The following is a 20,019-nucleotide window of genomic DNA, read 5'->3' on the forward strand; positions in this document are numbered from 1 at the left end:
CTGTGGACACTGTGGACTTAGGAGAAATAGAGTTATCAACGGTAAACCTACCATAACTATTATTTCTCCTGCAGCGTCCACAGGTTAACTTATCTGTTCAGCTAAAGCACCACATTGTGCTGCCCATGAAGGACCTACCTTACGAGTAGAGTGAGCAGAGACAGTAGTCGGAATAGGGAGATCAGCTTGAGAATATGCTTCTGAAATCATCATCCGAAGCCACCTCGCCAGCGTCTGTTTGTCAGCAGGCCATCCTATCTTGTGAAATCCGTAGAGAAAAAAGAATGTGTCTGTCTTTCCGATGGCACTGGTGTGATCCACGTAGATCCTTAAAGCACGGACTACGTCCAATGATGCATCTCCCGCAGAAAGGTCCGGTCCTTGGAAGGCCGGGACAACAATTTCTACGTTAAGGTGGAATTTAGACATCACCTTTGGAAGATAGCCAGATTTGGTTCTAACAGCAGCTTTATCTGCATGAAAAATCAGAAAAGGAGGGCAACATAAAAATGCCTCTAAGTCTGAAACTCATCTAGCTGAAGCAATATCCAGTAGAAAAAGAGCTTTAACTGTCAACCATTTAAAATCCACTTGCTTTAGCGGTTCAAATGGAGCAACTTGAAGCGCCTTTAGGACTAAACTTAAATCCCAAGGCACTGCAGGAGGAACAAAGGAAGGTTGGATGTGAAACATTCCTGTAGGTTAGCAATTTTCTTTTGGAACCATACAGTCAATGCGGACACCTGCACTCTCAAGGAAGCCACTCGTAACCCTTTGCCCATTCCTGCCTGAATGAATGCTAGAACTCTGAAAGACCTATGGTCAAATTTCTGGTCACTGCACCACTGAATATAGGCTTGCCATATTCTGTGATAAATGCGAGCTGAGGATGGTTTCCTTTCCTTTCTCTAAACATTGCTTGAATTACCTGTTATGAGAATCCTCTTGCTTTCAGAATGGAAGTCTCAAGAGCCACACCGTCAAAGACAGTCGATCCAGGTGCTTGTAATAGCAAGGACCCTGTGACAGTAGATCTGGACGTTGAGGGAGTAGAAATGGAGCATCCATCGACAGCCTCTGCAGATCTGTGTACCAATGTCTTCTGGGCCAAGCCGGAGCTATTAGTATCATGGCGCCCTTTCCCTGTTTTACCTTTCTCATCACCCTGGGCAACAGGGCGATCGGTGGAAACTAGGGAGGCCAATCCCGGGGCATTTTTTCAATCCCGGGATTCGGGATTGAAAAATGCTCAATCCCGGGATTCCCGGGATTGCAGTAGGGATCAGTGTAGGGAGCAGGGAGAGTTTATGTGGAGGGCAGCGAGGGGTGGAGGGTGGGTGTAGGGAGCATGTAAGGAGCAGGAAGGGAGGGTGGGTGTAGGGAGCAGCGGCAGAGTGTAGGGAGCATGTAAGTAGCAGGAAGGGAGGGTGGGTGTAGGGAGCAGTGGGACAGTGAGTGTGTAGGGAGCATGTAAGGAGTAGGAAGGGAGGGTGGGTGTAGGGAGCAGGAAGGGAGGGTGGATGTAGTGAGCAGGAAGGAAGAGTGGTTGTAGGGAGCAGCGGGAGGGTGGCTGTGTAGGGAGCAGGAAGGGAAGGTGGGTGTAGCGAGCAAGGAGGATTTCAGGCTCAGAGAGGGAGAAAGGATGTCTGGAGCAGAGAGGGAGTGTGGGTGTAGGTAGAGAACACTTACTAATTAATGCGCCGCGGGCACCAGCCATGGACACACACACACTGACCACGTTGGCAGCATTTCAAATGTAGCGCCGGCCGCCAGCCACTCAGAACTGGCATTCTGGCAGCCAATCAGGATCCGCGGCTGCTGCCGCTTCCCTGATTGGCTGCCGGTCTGCCAGCTCTGATTGGCTGGTGGCCGGCGCTACATTTGAAATGCCGCCAGCGAGGTCAGTGTTATATCGCTGACAGCCGGGCAGCGCTGTGCTGTAGTGCTCAGCGCTGTCCGGCAAAAATGCGCATGCGCACTCTAATCCCGTGAATCCCGGGATTGGAGGCTCCAATCCCGGGATTCAAATCCCGGCATTTTTGGGGCCAAATCCCGGGATCCCGCCGATCCCGATCCCGGGATTGGCCTCCCTAGTGGAAACACATAGGCCAGACGAAATTCCGCTCTCACTGACAGGGCACCCACAAAGGTTGCTCTGGGATCCTTTGTACTTGATCCGTACGCGGGAACTTGGTTGTTCTGATGGGATGCCATGAGATCCATCTCCGGTAACCCCCACATGTCTACAAGAATCTGGAAGACCTTGGGGTGTAAAGCCCATTCGTTTGCATGAATGGCGTTTCGACTGAGAAAATCCGCTTCCCAGTTTAGGACTCCCAGAATGAACACTGCGGACAAGGCTGGATGATGAATTTCTGCCCACCTTAACGTGCGGCTTACCTCCTTCATTGCGTTCTTACTGCGAGTTCCTCCTTGATAATTGAGGTACGCAACTACCGTTGTCTGAGAAAATGTAAACTGGTTTCCCCTGAAGGATGTCCTTTGCCTGAATGAGTGCCATATATTTGGCCCGAAGTTCCAATATATTTATTGGCAGGCAACTTTCTTCCTTGGTCCACTGTCCTTGGAAGCAAATTCTTCCCGACACTGCTCCCCAGTCCTGAAGACTGGCATCTGTTTTCAGAATTTCCCAATTTGATATCCAAAAGGGTCCCCCTTTGTCCAGATGAGATGTTTGTAGCCACCAGGCTAATGACCTCCTTACTTCCAGAGGAAGGACCATAGTCTGCATTTTTATTGTCTGACGAAAACCATTCCATTTGGAAAGGATCCGACATTGCAGAGTCTTTGAGTGTAACTGAGCATACTCAACCATGTCGAATGTCGACACCATCAATTCTATCACACTCATTGCTGCGTGAATGGATACTCTTTGACTGTGTAGTAGCTCCTGAATCCTTGACTGAATTTTGGATATTTTGTTCAGAGGTAAAGTTACTCTCTGAAGACCCGAACCTAACACAGCCCCCAAATGAGTCATCCGTTGAGACGGAACCAGGGATGACTTTGTCCAATTTATGAGCCAACTTTGTCTCTGTAAACAAGCTATTGTCTGTTGCAGATGACACTAAAGCAATTCCTGAGATTGTGCCAGGATTAATACATCATTGAGGTATGTAAAAATCCTTATCCCCTGCTGACGGAGATAAGCTGCCATTACCACAATAATTTTGGTGAATACCCTGGGAGCTGTGGCCAGTCCATATGGTAGGGCCTGAAACTGAAAATGTTGCTGGAGGATAGCAAACCTGAGATAGCACTGATGGGACGGTGCTATAGGAACATGTACAGTAGGTAAGCATCCTGGATATCACTTTACAAGAACAGACTGAGGAAATGACTGTTCGTTTTAAACAGAAAGGATACTCTGATAGAGTTTTGTCTAGTGCAAGACAAAAGGTTCAAGAAATCGAGAGAAAAGAACTTCTAAGAGAAAAGTCTGGGTGCATCACAAAAGAGATTACTTATGATTGGGTTTTCATTACGAAATATGGGGCGCATCATACGAAAATTGAAGTAATTATAAAGAAAAATTGGCGGATTTTGAAAGATGACCCCATTCTTTGTGAAATAATACCAGAGCAGCTGAGATTTATATATAAAAAAGCGTCATCTTTAAAGAATATCCTAGAACAGAGTGCTTTACATAATGAAAAAGGACCGAGTGAGAGAACTGTTGGATTTCATCGTTGTGGCTCGTTTAATGTGCAAATCCACTACTAAAAGTAACATCAATAGAAAAACTACTGAGTTTGAGGTAAAAGGTAAAAAGTATAAAATCAGAGATTTCATTACGTGTCATTCACAAAATGTTATTTACCTTATGGAATGCACATGTGAAAAACTATACATAGGAGAAACCACAAGGTGTTTGAAAACAAGATCCTATGAACATATTTATAATATTAAAAAGAGTTTAGTAACCTCCCATAATAAGTGTAAGGGAACAATAAAGAGATTTTTAGGTATTCAATCAATTAAGGGGAATTGGAGATGTGGAAACATAGAGAAAAAGTTAGCCCAAAGTGAAATGAGGTGGATTTTCAATTTGAATACGCTTCAACCAGAAGGACATAATGCTGGCTTTGAGTTAAAGTGGCTTCTTGAGTGATTTTTAACACTTAACTTTTTTGATATTGTAATTCTTATTATTGTATACCCTCTTTTCTTTTACATTTAAAAAAATACTGGGGTGAACTACGCTACAAGGTGTCGCTTCAACAGGTTCCCCTTCTCTCCCGGTAATAGGGAGAAAATTTAATCCCATTAAGGATTAAGATTGCCGCTAACCGGTAGTCCCTGGTGGAACGCAAGCGGCATTTCTGTAAAATGGCCGCCGTTTGGACCGCAACCGGAAGTCAGCGGCGGAACGCATACGTCACTTCCGTTCGACGAACACGTAAGTGGCAGTCTGTTTGCTTAATTTGTCCTAATGAAGAGGGGTATAAATATTAGATCTAGATGGATCCATGTTATCCAAGCTCGAAAAAGGAGACAATCTCCGAAACGCATGGTTTGGACGACATGGACGTTCTGCACTTGGATTTTTGCTGCTGAAAACCCTTCTCTTCCAAAGGACAATCCTGCGCGGTGGCGCCGTGTTTGCTGACCGTGACCCATATTCCTTTATTAAGCATTTGCCAACCGCAATTATCTTGGAGGGTGAGAGATTTATCTGGGATCAGTGCAATATTATCCAGGCTGCTGTAAATAATTTTATTGTGTATTAAAGTGTGTTTTCTTCATAAACACTCTCTATTCATCTTTGCGATAGGGGCGCCTGTTTGCACATATCTTTTTATGTATTGTTTTCCCTGTAATATGTGACGGCTGCCCAGATTGCATTAATTGCGCATCAAAAAAATAAGATTTTACACTTACCGGTAAATCTATTTCTCGTAGTCCGTAGAGGATGCTGGGCCTCCGTAAGGACCATGGGGAATAGACGGGCTCCGCAGGAGACATGGGCGCTTTAAGAAAGACTTTAGACTCTGGGTGTGCACTGGCTCCTCCCTCTATGCCCCTCCTCCAGACCTCAGTTAGAGAAACTGTGCCCAGAGGAGATGGACAGTACGAGGAAAGGATTTTTGTTAATCCAAGGGCAAGATTCATACCAGCCAATCACACCGTATGACCTGTGATAAACTACCCAGTTAACAGTATGAACAAACAACATAGTCTCTGTCCAAACCGATGAACTATAATATAACCCTTATGTAAGCAATAACTATATACAAGTCTTGCAGAAGAAGTCCGCACTTGGGACGGGCGCCCAGCATCCTCTACGGACTACGAGAAATAGATTTACCGGTAAGTGTGATGACTCTGCAGCACCGATTGAGCTAACAGGAGGTCCTCCTCAGCCAGGGTATCAAACTTATAGAACTTTGCAAAAGTGTTTGACCCTGACCAAGTAGCAGCTCGGCACAGCTGTAGTGCCGAGACCCCTCGGGCAGCCGCCCAAGACGAGCCCACCTTCCTAGTGGAATGGGCCTTAACCGATTTCGGTAACGGCAATCCTGCCGTAGAATGCGCCTGCTGAATCGTGTTACAGATCCAGCGAGCAATAGTCTGCTTTGAAGCAGGTCCGTCAACCTTGTTGGCTGCATACAGGACAAACAGTGCTTCTGTTTTTCTGATCCTAGCCGTTCTGGCCACGTAAATTTTCAAAGCCCTGACCACATCAAGGGACTTGGAATCCTCCAAGTCACGTGTAGCCACAGGCACGACAATAGGTTGGTTCATATGAAAGGATGAGACCACCTTAGGTAGGAATTGAGGACGGGTCCGCAACTCCGCTCTATCCATATGGAAAACCAGATAGGGGCTTTTATGTGATAAAGCCGCCAATTACGAAACTCACCTAGCCGAAGCCTAGGCTAACAACATGACCACCTTCCAAGTGAGAAATTTCAACTCCACTGTTTTAAGTGGTTCAAACCAATGTGACTTAATGAAACTTAATACCACGTTAAGGTCCCAAGGCGCCACCGGAGGTACAAAAGGAGGCTGAATATGCAGCACTCCCTTCACAAAAGTCTGTACTTCAGGTAACGAGGCCAATTCCTTTTGAAAGAAAATGGATAAGGCCGAAATCTGAACTTTAATGGAGCCTAATTTTAGGCCCAAATTCACTCCAGTTTGAAGGAAGTGAAGAAAACGGCCTAGGTGGAATTCTTCCGTAGGAGCATTCCTGGCCTCACACCAAGAAACATATTTTCGCCATATTCGGTGATAATGTTTAGACGTCACGTCCTTCCTAGCCTTTATTAGCGTAGGAATGACCTCATCCGGAATACCTTTTTCTGCTAGGATCCGGCGTTCAACCGCCATGCCATCAAACGCAGCCGCGGTAAGTCTTGGAACAGACAGGGACCTTGTTGTAACAGGTCCTGCCTTAGAGGAAGAGGCCACGGATCTTCTGTGAGCATTTCTTGCAGATCCGGATACCAGGTCCTTCGTGGCCAATCTGGAACAATGAGAATTGTTCTCACTCCTCTTTTTCTTATTATCCTCAACACCTTGGGTATGAGAGGAAGAGGAGGAAACACATATATCGACTGGAACACCCACGGTGTCACTAGGATGTCCACAGCTACTGCCTGAGGGTCTCTTGACCTGGCGCAATACCTTTGTAGCTTTTTGTTGAGACGGGATGCCATCATGTCTATTTGGGGTAGTCCCCACCGACTTGCGATGTGCGCGAAAACTTCCTGATGAAGTCCCCATTCTCCCGGATGCAGATCGTGACTGCTGAGGAAGTCTGCTTCCCAGTTGTCCACTTCCGGAATGAACACTGCTGACAGAGCGCTTACATGATTCTCCGCCCAGCGAAGAATTCTGGTGGCTTCCGCTATTGCCACTCTGCTCCTTGTGCCGCCTTGGCGGTTTACATGAGCTACTGCGGTGATGTTGTCTGACTGGATCAGAACTGGTCGATTGCGAAGTAAGATCTCCGCTTGACGTAGGGCGTTGTATATGGCCCTTAGTTCCAGGATGTTGATGTGAAGACAAGTCTCTTGACTTGACAAAAGTCCTTGGAAATTTCTTCCCTATGTGACTGCTCCCCAACCTCGGAGGCTCGCGTCCGTGGTCACCAGGATCCAGTCCTGAATGCCGAACCTGCGGCCTTCCAGGAGGTGAGCACTGTGCAGCCACCACAGGAGAGATATCCTGGCTCTGGGAGACAGGGTGATCCTTTGATGCATTTGTAAATGAGACCCGGACCATTTGTCCAGTAGGTCCCATTGAAAAGTCCCCGCATGGAACCTGCCGAAGGGGATGGCCTCGTACGATGCCACCATCTTCCCCAGGACACGGGTGCAGTGAAGCACTGAAACCTTTTTTGGCTGTAATAGGTTCCTGACCAGAGCTATGAGCTCCTGAGCCTTTTCCATCGGAAGAAAAACCTTTTTCTGTTCTGTGTCCAGAATCAGGCCCAAAAAGGTCAGACGCGTTGTAGGAACCAGCTGGGACTTCGGAATATTGAGAATCCAGCCGTGCTGTTGCAACGTCCTCACTGACAGTGACACGCTGTCCAGTAACTTCTCTCGAGATCTCGCCTTTATGAGGAGATCGTCCAAGTATGGGATAATTGTGACACCCTGCTTGCGCAGGAGCACCATCATTTCCGCCATTACCTTGGTGAAAATTCTCGGGGCCGTGGAAAGCCCAAACGGCAACGTCTGAAATTGGTAATGACAGTCCTGTACCGCAAATCTCAGGAACGCCTGGTGAGGAAGAAAAATCGGAACGTGAAGGTAAGCATCCTTTATGTCCAGGGAAACCATCCAATCCCCCCCTCCAGGCTGGCGATGACCGCTCTGAGAGATTCCATCTTGAACTTGAACTTTTTCAAGTACAGGTTCAGGGATTTCAGATTCAAAATGGGTCTGACCGAACCGTCCGGTTTCGGAACCACAAACAGGGTTGAGTAATACCCCTTTCCTTGCTGGAGAAGAGGAACCTTGACTATCACCTGTTGCAGGTACAATTTTTGAATTGCAGTTAACACTAACTCCCTTTCTGACGGAGAAGCTGGCAGAGCCGATTTGAAAAACCGGCGAGGAGGCATCTCTTCGAATTCCAGCCTGTATCCCCGAGAAACAATCTCTATTGCCCAGGGATCCACCTGTGAGTGAACCCAGACGTGGCTGAAAAATCGAAGACGTGCCTCCACTTGATCTGGCCCCCCCAGGGAAGTCCCAGCGTCATGCGGTGGATTTTGCAGACGTAGGGGAGGGACTTCTGCTCCTGGGAACTAGCTGTGTGCAGCTTTTTTCCCTTGCCTTTACCTCTGGCAAGAAAGGACGATCCCCGTACCTTTTTGCTTTTTTTTGAACGAAAGGACTGCATTTGGTCATGAGGTGCCTTCTTAGTATGTTGTGGGGGAACATAAGGTAAAAAATTCGATTAACCAGCCGTAGCAGTAGAGACAAGGTCCGAGAGGCCTTCTCCAAACAACTCCTCCCCCTTGTAAGGCAACGACCAGAGCGGGCCTTAGGCATAGGCAAACTAGGCAAATGCCTAGGGCATTTGGTATGCTTAGGGGCACCAGCAGCTTCTGCTGATTAAAATGATATGCGGCATGCCTATATTCTGTGTGTTACTGCGGCTGTATCTGCATACGAAATGCTACGTTGCAGTGTATTCCTGGAAATCACTGTAATGTAGCATTTCGTATGCAGATACAGCTGCAGTCGCAGAAAGAATATAAGCATGCTGCATATAATTTTAATCAGCAGAAGCTGCTTGTGCATCCTAGCCACATAGTAATGCAAATAAGATGCATTTTCATAAACAAAAGGCGCCCGACGTTAGCAGAGCTGCCAGCTGACTCATGCCAGGCATCTCCTGCAGAACTAGCAGCGGTGCTAGGGGGCACCAGCCAAAATCTTGCCTAGGGCATCATATTGGTTAGGGCCGGCTCTGGCAACGACTATATATGCCGCTTTGAGTCGGCATCCCCCGTCCACTGTCGGGTCCACAAGAGTCGCCTAGCAGAAATAGACATAGCATTTATTCTGGAGCTTAAACAAATGTCTCTTTGAGCATCCCTCATATATAACGCAGCATCCTTGATATGCTCTAGGGTCATTAGAATGGTATCCTTATCTAGGGTCTCAATCTCCGTAGACAAGGAATCTGTCCATGCTGCGACAGCACTACAAACCCAGGCCGATGCCATAGCCGGCCTAACAATAGTACCAGATTATGTGTAAATGTACTTCATGGTAACTTCCTGCTCACGATCCGCAGGATCCTTGAGGGTAGCAGTATCCTGGGAAGGCAGTGCCACCTTCTTGGATAAGCGTGTCATCGCCTTGTCTACTTTAGGCGAAGATTCCCATCGTATCCTGTCCTTTTGTGGGAAGGGATACGCCATAAGAATCCTTTTGGGAACTTGTAGTCTCCTGTCTGGAGATTCCCAAGCCTTTTCGCACAATTCGCTTAGCTTAAATGAGGACGGAAAGGAGATCTCAGGCTTTTTCTCTTTATACATGTGTACCCTCGTGTCAGGGACAGGGGGTTCCTCAGTAATATGCAAAACCTCTTTAATAGCAATGATCATGTAACAAATACCTTTAGCCACTTTTGGCTGTAATTTTGCATCCTCATAGTCGACACTGGAATCTGAATCCGTGTCGGTATCTGTGTCAGTGATCTGGGATAATGTGCGTTTCTGAGACCCAGAAGGTCCCGGTGCCACTGGGACAGGCATGGTCTGACTACCTGACTGATCCCTAGCCTCAGTCTTGTCTAATCTCTTATGTAATAAATTTACATTAGCATTCAAGACATTCCACATATCCATCCAGTCCGGTGTCGGCGTTGCCGACGGCGACCTGACAATCATTCACTCCCCCTCCTCCTTAGGCGAGCCTTCATCGTCAAACATGTCGACACACGCGTACCGACACACTCCACACACATAGGGAAACTCTTTTCTGAAGACAGGTTCCCCTTTAGGCCCTTTGGAGAGACAGAGAGAGAGTATGCCAGCACACACCCCAGCGCTATATGACCCCGGAGAAAAACACAGAATGTTTACCCAGTAGCGCTGCTGTAATGTATAATCGCCAATTATGTGCCCCCCCTCCCTCTACTTTTAAACCCTCTTTCACCGTGTGTCAAGCAGGGGAGAGTCCGGGGAGCTTCCTCTCAGCGGTGCTGTGGAGAGAAAATGGCGCTGGTGAGTGTTGAGGGAGAAGCCCCGCCCCCTCGGCGGCGGGATTTTGTCCCGCTCAAACTTAATAAAATACGGCGGGGGCTCTTTTATATACATGTACAGTGCCCACCTGTACATGTATATAGTCATTTGCATAGGAGAGGTATTCTATTGCTGCCCAGGGCGCCCCCCCCTGCGCCCTGCACCCTTACAGTGACCGGAGTGTGTGAGGTGTATGGGAGCAATGACGCACAGCTGCAGTGCTGTGCATTACCTCAGTGAAGCACCCGAGGGCTTCTGCCGCCTCAGTAGTCTTCTTTCTTCGTTTCTTCCGGCTCTGTGAGGAGAACGGCGGCGCGGCTCTGGGATGAACGCCCAGGACGAACCTGTGTTCCACTCCCTCTGGAGCTAATGGTGTCCAGTAGCCGAGAAGCAGAGCCTATCATTTAAGTAGGTCTGCTCCTCTCTCCTCAGTCCTTCGATGCAGGGAGTCTGTTGCCAGCAGAGCTCCCTGAAAATAAGAAAAAAACCTAACAAAATGCTTTCTTAGCAGGAAACTCAGGAGAGCTCCCTGCAGTGCACCCATCTTCCTCTGGGCACAGTCTAAAACTGAAGGAGGAGGGGCATAGAGGGAGGAGCCAGTGCACACCCAGAGTCAAAGTCTTTCTTAAAGTGCCCATGTCTCCTGCGGAGCCCGTCTATTCCCCATGGTCCTTACGGAGGGCCAGCATCGTCTAGGACGTTAGGGAAATATATTATTCTATTGCAAAATAATGGAATGTAAAATTCTCCATATAAAACTGAGGCACCCAAATGTACTTTGAGATTGAGTATGGGCCAGAACGACCAATTTGGCTACTGGACTAGAAACAGGTTGGAATAAAATCCTTGTCCTCCTAACCGAAGCAACGTCTGAACTGCCTCTTCAAAAGCCCTGGCCTTCGTTTCCACTGAAAATTGTCTGGTACAAAAAAACCATTGTGGAGGGTGTTCCTTGAAATCAAACGCATAACTGTGAGATACCGCTTCTTGCACCCAGGCATCTGTGGTAGACTGCTGCCAGATCTGTGGAAACTGAAGAAGTCGGCTTCCCACCCTGGGGTCCCCTAGGTGGACGCCGGAACCAACAGGCTGATGGCTTATCTTCTGTTTTGGAAGCCGGCACTCTGGTAGCGCGATGCTTTTTAGTATAGCCTAGGACGCCAGTCCTATAGGACGCTGCAGTGGCTATTTTATGAAGTGGCTAGTTATCAAGTGGCATCTTCAACTGATATTCAAAATTGACTCCTGTCTCTCCTTTTCGTCAACAGGTAATTACTGCAGAATATTGCTACTTTCTTGCTAAAGATCTATTTGGTAATTACTGCAGAATATTGCTACTTTCTTGCTAAAGATCTAATTGGTAATTACTGCAGAATATTGCTACTTTCTTGCTAAAGATCTATTTGGTAATTACTGCAGAATATTGCTACTTTCTTGCTAAAGATCTATTTGGTAATTACTGCAGAATATTGCTACTTTCTTGCTAAAGATCTATTTGGTAATTACTGCAGAATATTGCACATTACATTGCATGTTTAGAAAATTGTTTTAAGTGGATTAATATCTGTAGTCTGCAAAAACTTATAGTGATTGACAGGGGTTTACTGACCTCACATTTGGTAGTTGATTAACACCTTTTGGTGGAGGGTTGCTGTGTGGGGAGGGGGTTGTAATCAGAAAGGACATGTGTTTGTAGACTTATTTATTCAGTATAGCCTAGGACGCCAGTCCTATAGGACGCTGGAGTGGCTATTTTATGAAGTGGCTGGTTATCAAGTGGCAGCTAAAATCAACAGCAGTGTTATACCTGTGTTAAACCGAAGGAAAACAGAAGGCAAACAAACTTACAAATTAACAGAAGGGCTGCATTACAACCACAAATCTCTGGAACTTTATGTGGCCTCTCCTCGCCTCAAACATGAGAACACCAAGACCAGGCTTACCACCTCTCTGGCTGATAACATCAAGTCTGCCCCTGGACCTAACCATCAAGATGAACAGGGAACTGTGGGGGCAGAGCACCAGGACCAGGCTCAGCAGGGACATCCCCATTGCTTCTGAGTATGTCCCCCACATTCTCCTACCCACCCGTACTAATATGCTGATCAAAATAATGTTATCCCAATTCTACTTCTGCCTCTAGTTACCTGCTATTGTGTTTTTTTTCCCTCCATTCCTCGCTTCCACCCCACCGTGTGTTTTTCCTGTAATGTTTACCTCCACTGATTGCACACATTGCCACTGTGCCCTACATGCAGGGTACATCATACTACTATATAAGCGTCAGTTTTCCCATATATGAACTTGGCCCTTGTATGGCTCACCTCCCACAGTGTAACCTTCAAAGTGCGCCCAACATGGCTGCCCCATATGGTACACTTGTGAATGGGATGAAAAATACATAGGCCTAATGGTTTTGATGGAACCCTACTCTGAACTGTAGGACTCTGAAATCACACCCATATTGTGTCATCTCTTCTAGGGGTGGACTATTCCACCCTGGGTAATCCTACGCTGAGCGCCCAAGATGGCTGCCGCACTTGGTATCTTGTGAGGGTGGAATACACAACCCTTGGAAGTTGTTACCCAAAATGCCTACACCAATCCTGCATTATGCTTTCTGTGTGCTTAATGTTTTCTTCTATGTCGTCTCCAGGCTTAATACATCTGCCAATTAGTGCTGTATCACCCAGCTCAGGAGAGTGGGACTCGGAGACTTCACCCTGCTTCCAGGATCGATTAAAATATTAGTGAACGCTGAGTGGATCCAGATGCTATTAGTGTACACAACCGCCCCGTGAACCTACAGTTAACACTGACGCACAAGTCATACAGCTGCCTATGCTGCAAATGGGTCCTTTAAATACACAGCATCTCAGACTGAAGCGGGAAATCAGTTCATGGTAGGAAACTGGCCATGAACAGGGGTAGAGGCGACCAGGGGAGCGTCTTACTCCCCACTGCTGACATCATCCCCAGGAATCGCGGCCTCATACTACCCCTGGAGCCTATGATTCCTGAGGACTAGCGCTGATGCACCCGAGGTGGCAGACACGTCAGCGACTGTTCGGTAGTCTCCATCTCGAAACAGTGAGGCTGTGTTTCGCGTTTACCCTGCTAAGCGGAACCGATGCCTTACCTTCTCCCTGTGCTCCGGCAACAGCCTGGTAACATCTGCTGGACTTGCTGATACATCCGACACAGACGCACAATGAAAAAGCACTGTACATGTGGGTAAGCGTTGCCGTGACCCAGCGGGGAGTTTTTGGAGCGACTCTTTCTAAGGTACGTATAAGGCGCTTTTTAGAAAGATAGCTCAAAAAAGAGTAAGACTATAAAAATAACATAATAAAAAGCTTATGGCTGTTAAAACCAACAGCCTGCTAACCACGGTACGGCTCCTGCCGCACCAAACAAAAAACCTGAATTGCCTGAGCCAGGAGGCGGGGATATAGGGGACTGGCCCATTGTTTTCTGGGAGGCCGAAAGCTTTGATCGTTGGTGCCAATCCATTGTCGCTACCTCATATCCCAGTGTTCATCATGTGGATAACCTGTGGACCCTGCAGCAGAAAGACAATATTATATTGATAAAAAATAATCTACCCTGAATTTCTTTAGTGCTGAAATAGACAAGTAAAACAGAAACATTAAATGAAGCCTGCAGAACTGCTTATTATTGCTAATCAGTCTATTTATTGATACAATGCAGTAGATGTATTATGATAAGATGGACCATTAGAAATATATGGCAGCAAACAGTCAGCAACTTCTTAATACTAGCTATTATCACATGAAGCAAAGGCAAGTTAACAGAAAGTTTAACATGCGCTTTTTTCTATCCAAAATCTTCTAACAGAAAATAGTGTACACTGTACAATTTACATTATATTTTGCTTTACAATGTACAGGGCACCATCTTCTACTTCAAAAGCATCATCCACAATAGAGCAATACTTACCTATTGTTTTCCAAGATGCCAGTACACGTAGACATAAATATATTTTGGGTTTTAATGATGAGCATTAATTTAGTAGTAGTTGCAATTTAAACAGACACAATAGGTCATCGCATTATGTAACATTTTATTACATTCCAACACAATGAAGCAGAATAAGTACATTGAAGCCATCTGCCATACACAGAGGCCGTTGTCAAATTAGGTAATGAGATCTTGAGGGCCTGTCCAGGACAGTGAACAAACATTATACGATCATTATAAGCTAATAATGCCTTAGTGTGCATACAGAAAGCTCAGCCACATGAAGACAGAGAGGGTAGTTCAGTACAAAAAATGCAAAGTTAAAAGATATTTCCATTCTAAGAACAAAATAAAGTTATTTAACAATGATATACCCTTTAGTCCGAGATAGAGGAATTGTGGGTTTGCCGATGTTCAGAAGCAAGAATAACGGGCACAGGGCACGATTCAGGAGGAGGGGTTCTTCACATGTAGCAGACAGGAGAAAGTATACTTAATGCCGCAGGATGTGTCACTGCTGGCTTCTCAGTTCCGCTGCATGCGTCCAAAGACACAGCAATTGCGTAGGCCATTGGACATCTGCGCCACGCTAAGTTTGAACAGAATCTCCAGCTGCCGGGGCCAGTGAACCTGCTTGCTTCAGCACTCCTCTGTTTTCAAGGCAGCTCCCCCATCCACACTGCAACCAGAACCGCATCCCATGCCCACTGTGGCTCCGGCGCGTCCATTGTAATAAAAATGTAGAGGACATTGAGCAAGAGAGGCTCCACTGGGCAGGGGATTTGCTTGCGCGACAGTCCTCCAATCAAGCACTGCTTTCGCAAATCGTCTTAAATTAAACTAGCTACTTCCTAGTGCAATGAGCATTGACAAATTATTCCTTACAGCGGTCTATAGATATTTTGATGTGGGGTATCCTTAAGGGCAATTGTACCAAGGACAGATGTACAAACCCTGTGAGTACTTAGCATTAGCCATTAAAAGAAAATGGACTGGGAGCCCAAATTGCAAAAGCAACAGACATGTCATCTGTAGTTTTATTAGAAACTATCTCACGTTTTAGTACTGTAGTTAGTGATTACTTGTGGAATTAATAGCAAAGGTCAGTCCACCTTACAAACAATACCTTATTCTTTGTATAAATACACTGCAAGAAATTACATTACTTAATGTAAAGTACTTAAATATTCTACACCAACATGACAGAGGCAATCTGCAAAAAGTGGTTAAGCCGAGACCCTGACGTAACTGGCCTCTGTAACTTACAAGGTTTCTCCAAATGACATTATTTTCTTTAGAACAGAAATGTAGCTTAGCTTTTTTATTTTCACACAAGCAATTACTTTCACTCAGGAGAACTGTACAGACACATTTTTAACACGCTCAGTACATTGGTAAAACAAACACATCAGAGGAACCATCTTTGCCAGTTGCTAATGTAGCAAATATATTTTGTGGGATATTGTATCCCCCTTAACCCCTCTCTTCCCATTATAATCCCTACTTCCCACACTCCTATGCTGCATCTCTCCCAAGAAAATGAAAGGTAGGGAAAGACTTACTGCTTGTTTGATCAGAAGCTCCAGAACCTTGCTCTCCCCAGGTCTGAAGGTCACTTTGCTGAAAAAATAAAAAACCAACACACAACTTTCAGCTCCTTTTCCCATTACATTGCCAAAAAGGCATATTTTAATGTGACAATATAAAAAGTAATGAAATATAAGATACTTTAGCCTCACACAGGGGAGATATATCAAACCTTCAAGAGAGATACAGTGGAGATGCTGCACTCATTTATCAAGCGCTGTCTAAAAAATGACAGAAGCTACGGACTTCTCCACTTTATCAATTTTGAACAATTAACACAGTATTTCCCAGCCTCAGTCCTCAAGGACCCCCAACAGTTCAGGTTTTCCAGGTCACCTAGATGGTGTATTCATTACTCACTGACACATTTTAAAAGATCTACAGGTGGAGCTATTATTTCACTTGTGATTCTGTGAGAAGAACTGGAAAACGTGAACTGCTGGGAACCACCGGTTTAACAATTCTCCCCCAAAATATATTGTTTAAATGTGTCTTTTGCAGGTTGAGGCAAAGCCTGTACAGAAAGATGAAATGCAGAGGATAATATATCTGCCACCTCTATGCCTGCGCTCTTATACCCCCACTTGTTACAGACTTACACACCCCTGATTCTGCATACTGACAGGATAATCATGCATGAACAAGACTGATAGGTGGACTCTGAGAGGAGATAAGCGAACTATGGGGTATATTCAATTGAAGTCGAAAACTGCAGTCTGTCGAAAAGACGGCAGTTTTCGACCTTTTAAGGTCGAATCCTAATTCGACCTATTCAATATATCCCTAAATTTTTCGACAAGTCGATAAAGTTGACTTGTCAAAAAGCACGTGGATCGGCGGAATAGCTGCCGATCCACGTGCTTGAGTCGGTTTTGGCCTCCTTTTCGACCATCTCAGTCCGACATCAAAAGATGTCGGACTGAGATGCGGACCCAGAGGAGGAGAGGGGGGAGGGGCGCAGGGAGACGGGGGGACAGCCGGCGAGCATACAGGGGAGATCAGCGCTACAGCAGGATGTCACACTGCCGCGCCGCTCACGGCAGCTTCCACCCGGCTCCAGCACGCTTGCTGGAGCCGGGTGGACACTGCCGTGAGGTCGAGCGGCTGTGTGACATCCTACTGTAGCGCTGATCTCCCCTGTATGCCCGTCGGCTGTCCTCGCTGGTCTCCCCGCAGCTTGCTCCCCCCTCTCCACCTCTGCGTCCCTCATCTCAATTCGACTTGAAAAAGACGAATTGAGATGAGATTGAATAGGGGTTGTCGGATCCATTCCGACAAATACATGTCGGAATGGATCCGACTTTAACTGAATATACCCCTATGACAGAGACTAAAACAATGGCAATGTACTGTATAGGGAGCCCTCTATAGAAAAGTGGCTGTATAGTGTCATTACCAATCAGCATTTAGCTTCAGTTCATCTAAACATCAAGTAGTTCACAAAAAAAAAAACATGACACATTCTACACAGAGGCCTCCAGTATCATATCAGTGAGTGATAGCACAATACTAGAACTGTTAAGGTGGCCATATAACTAGTGCAACTGCTCCGAGGGGAGAAGTCGCATACGTTGCCATTGAACTGCCCGGCAGCTGCCGGAGCCTGCGGCCTCCGAGAAATCTACAGTGCAGCCTCTGTGATCCACAGGCTCCGATCCGATAAGCACGGGACTGCACATCGGATCGGATTGACCTGCGATTTGCCACTTTTTATCCGATTTCTCGGCCCGATGCGTCGAAATCAGGCAAAATCGCACTAGTGTTTGGGCACCTTAAGAGTGACAATTTAAGGGCAGCACCAGGTAGTCTCTGACAATGCATACATTATAAAGGTATGTGGCAGAATTACAAAATTAGTACAACATTTTAAACAGAATAAACTGGAAATGGAAAGTTGTGAACAAGTAATATAGTATAAAGTACATATGGGATCAGTACTAAATGCCGCCGGCTGGAATCCCGGCGGTCGAAATACTGACGTTGGAATCCCGACCACACAATCCCAACAGGGGTGGCGAGCGGAACGCAGCCCCTTGCGGGCTCGCTTCGCTCGCCACGCTGTGGGCACGTGCCTCGCTACGCTCGGCACACTATTATATTCTCCCTCTATGCGTGTCGTGGACACCCACGGAGGGAGAATATGTCGGGATTGTGGCGGTCGGGATTCTGGCGTCGGTATTTCGACCGCCAGGATTTCGGCCGGCGGCATCTTGATTGCATCCCGTACATATAATGTCACTTGCTTTATTACCTTTCCGGTACTCTCTGCAACAGGAGTAGAAGCTTTATACCCGAGCTGCAACAACATGGCTTCCGCAGCATTCCTCTTTGCTGTCTTCTTGTTGGGTCCTGTTCCTGTGGCCATTTCTTCCCCAATTTTGACCTATTCAAATAATTATTACAACATTTAAAATCAAGAGATGTGTTAAAACTACTGTGGCTGTGCAGTCTAAGATTAATAATCTAGTGTAGCTGCCATTGTTACCTTGGTCAATTCATATAACTCCAGCTCTACAAATAAAACAAAACAAGTTGTGTGTATGAGGGGACAGTATTTTTCCATTTGTTTAGCCATTTATTGCTGTTGATTTAGCATCCATTCAGATGTCCATAATCATCGATCACAGTGAAGGCAGCCATTTTGTAGCCAACATTCAGCTCATCAACTAGGTTGGGTATGGGAAGCCAACAGTCTTTATGTCACTAGTATGTTGACCTCACAATGGGGCAAATGTATTAACCTGGAGAAGGCATAAGGAAGTGATAAACCAGTGATAAGCGCAATGTGATAAACGCACCAACCAATCAGCTCCAATACGTAAATTAACAGTTAGGAGCTGACTGGCTAGTGCGTTTATCACCTTGCAGTTATCACTGGTTTATCACTTCCTTATGCTGTCTCCAGGCTTAATACATCTGATCCATAGCCCTCTGCCGGTATCCTGACATGGGTGTAATGCTACTCTGAGCATTTCACTCATGCAGGTGTTCTAAAACCATACATGTCGGCAATGAGGAAAAATGTTCTAAGTAGCAGTGCACCTGTGATGGATCCCAGTGCCGGCTTTGTGAGGTCGACATACTCACTGTGAACATAGTGGCGACCTCCTGACTGCATGCCTGTCAACTTACCAGGAACTAGAGACATTACTAAAGTATGAGGCACTATGAGTTTCAGTGGAATGGTACAATAATAAATAGAAAGACTACGAGGGTAATTCTATTAGGTGCAAGTTTGGTCCTGCGAGCCGAATTCATGGCAAATTTGAATTAAATTCCAAACTCACATTTCTATTGCAGTAAATTTGCCGATTTTTGTTTACATCCCCTTGAGCAAGTGAAAATACCGGAAACATGAGTACACATTGAGCAATGTTACTGAAGGACGGAACAATCATTGTTCCATCCTTCATTAGCATACACCATAGGTCTGCAAGCTCAGTCCTCATTACCCCACATAGGCCCTCATTACGTGTTGTTCGCTCGCTAGCTGCTTTTAGCAGCATTGCACACGCTAAGCCGCCGCCCTCTGGGAGTGTATCTTAGCTTAGCAGAATTGCGAACGAAAGATTAGCAGAATTGCAAATAGAAATTTCTTAGCAGTTTCTGAGTAGCTCCAGACTTACTCAGCCATTGCGATCAGTTCAGTCAGTTTCGTTCCTGGTTTGACGTCACACACACGCCCAGCGTTCGCCCAGACACTCCCCCGTTTCTTCAGACACTCCCGCGTTTTTCCCAGAAACGCCAGCGTTTTTTCGCACACGCCCAGAAAACGGCCAGTTTCCGCCCAGAAACACCCACTTCCTGTCAATCACAGTACGATCACCAGAACGATGAAAAATCCTCGTTATGCCGTGAGTAAAATACCTAACTTTTGAGTAAAATAACTAAGCGCATGCACTCTGCGAACCTTGCGCACGCGCAGTAAGCGACTAATCGCAATATAGCAAAAATCGGCAACGAGCGAACAACTCGGAATGACCCACATAGTGCATGTTTTGCAGGTCTCCTCACAGAATCACAAGTGAAATAATTAACTCCACCTACGGACCTTTTAAAATGTGTCTGTGAGTAATTAATACACCTGTGCACCTACTGGGTTACCTGCAAAACATGCACTGTGTGGGGTAATGAGGACCGAGTTTGCAGACATATGGCTTGCAATATCGTCAGATTTGATGTGCAGCACATCAAACCTGATGAAGTCGCTATCTACCGGA

At 46.2% G+C, this 20,019-nt stretch overlaps 1 protein-coding gene across 11 annotated transcripts in view; it reads right to left on the reverse strand.

Moving 5' to 3' along the window:
* STAU2 (staufen double-stranded RNA binding protein 2) overlaps window positions 1-20,019 on the reverse strand; it is a 747,611-nt gene that overhangs the window by 237,630 nt on the left and 489,962 nt on the right. For all 11 annotated transcript variants that reach the window (XR_010177886.1, XM_063923932.1, XM_063923926.1 and 8 more), the window contains 2 exons: window positions 18,051-18,182; window positions 15,775-15,832 (listed from right to left, as the gene is read on the reverse strand). Coding sequence is in view for 10 of the 11 variants with exons in the window: in XM_063923932.1 (XP_063780002.1) it covers window positions 15,775-15,832; window positions 18,051-18,182 (190 nt within the window). In the remaining variant the exon portion in view is untranslated. The remainder of the gene's footprint in view (window positions 1-15,774; window positions 15,833-18,050; window positions 18,183-20,019) is intronic.

This window comes from Pseudophryne corroboree, chromosome 5, assembly GCF_028390025.1.
Source record: "Pseudophryne corroboree isolate aPseCor3 chromosome 5, aPseCor3.hap2, whole genome shotgun sequence".
Taxonomy (NCBI): Eukaryota; Metazoa; Chordata; class Amphibia; order Anura; family Myobatrachidae; genus Pseudophryne; species Pseudophryne corroboree.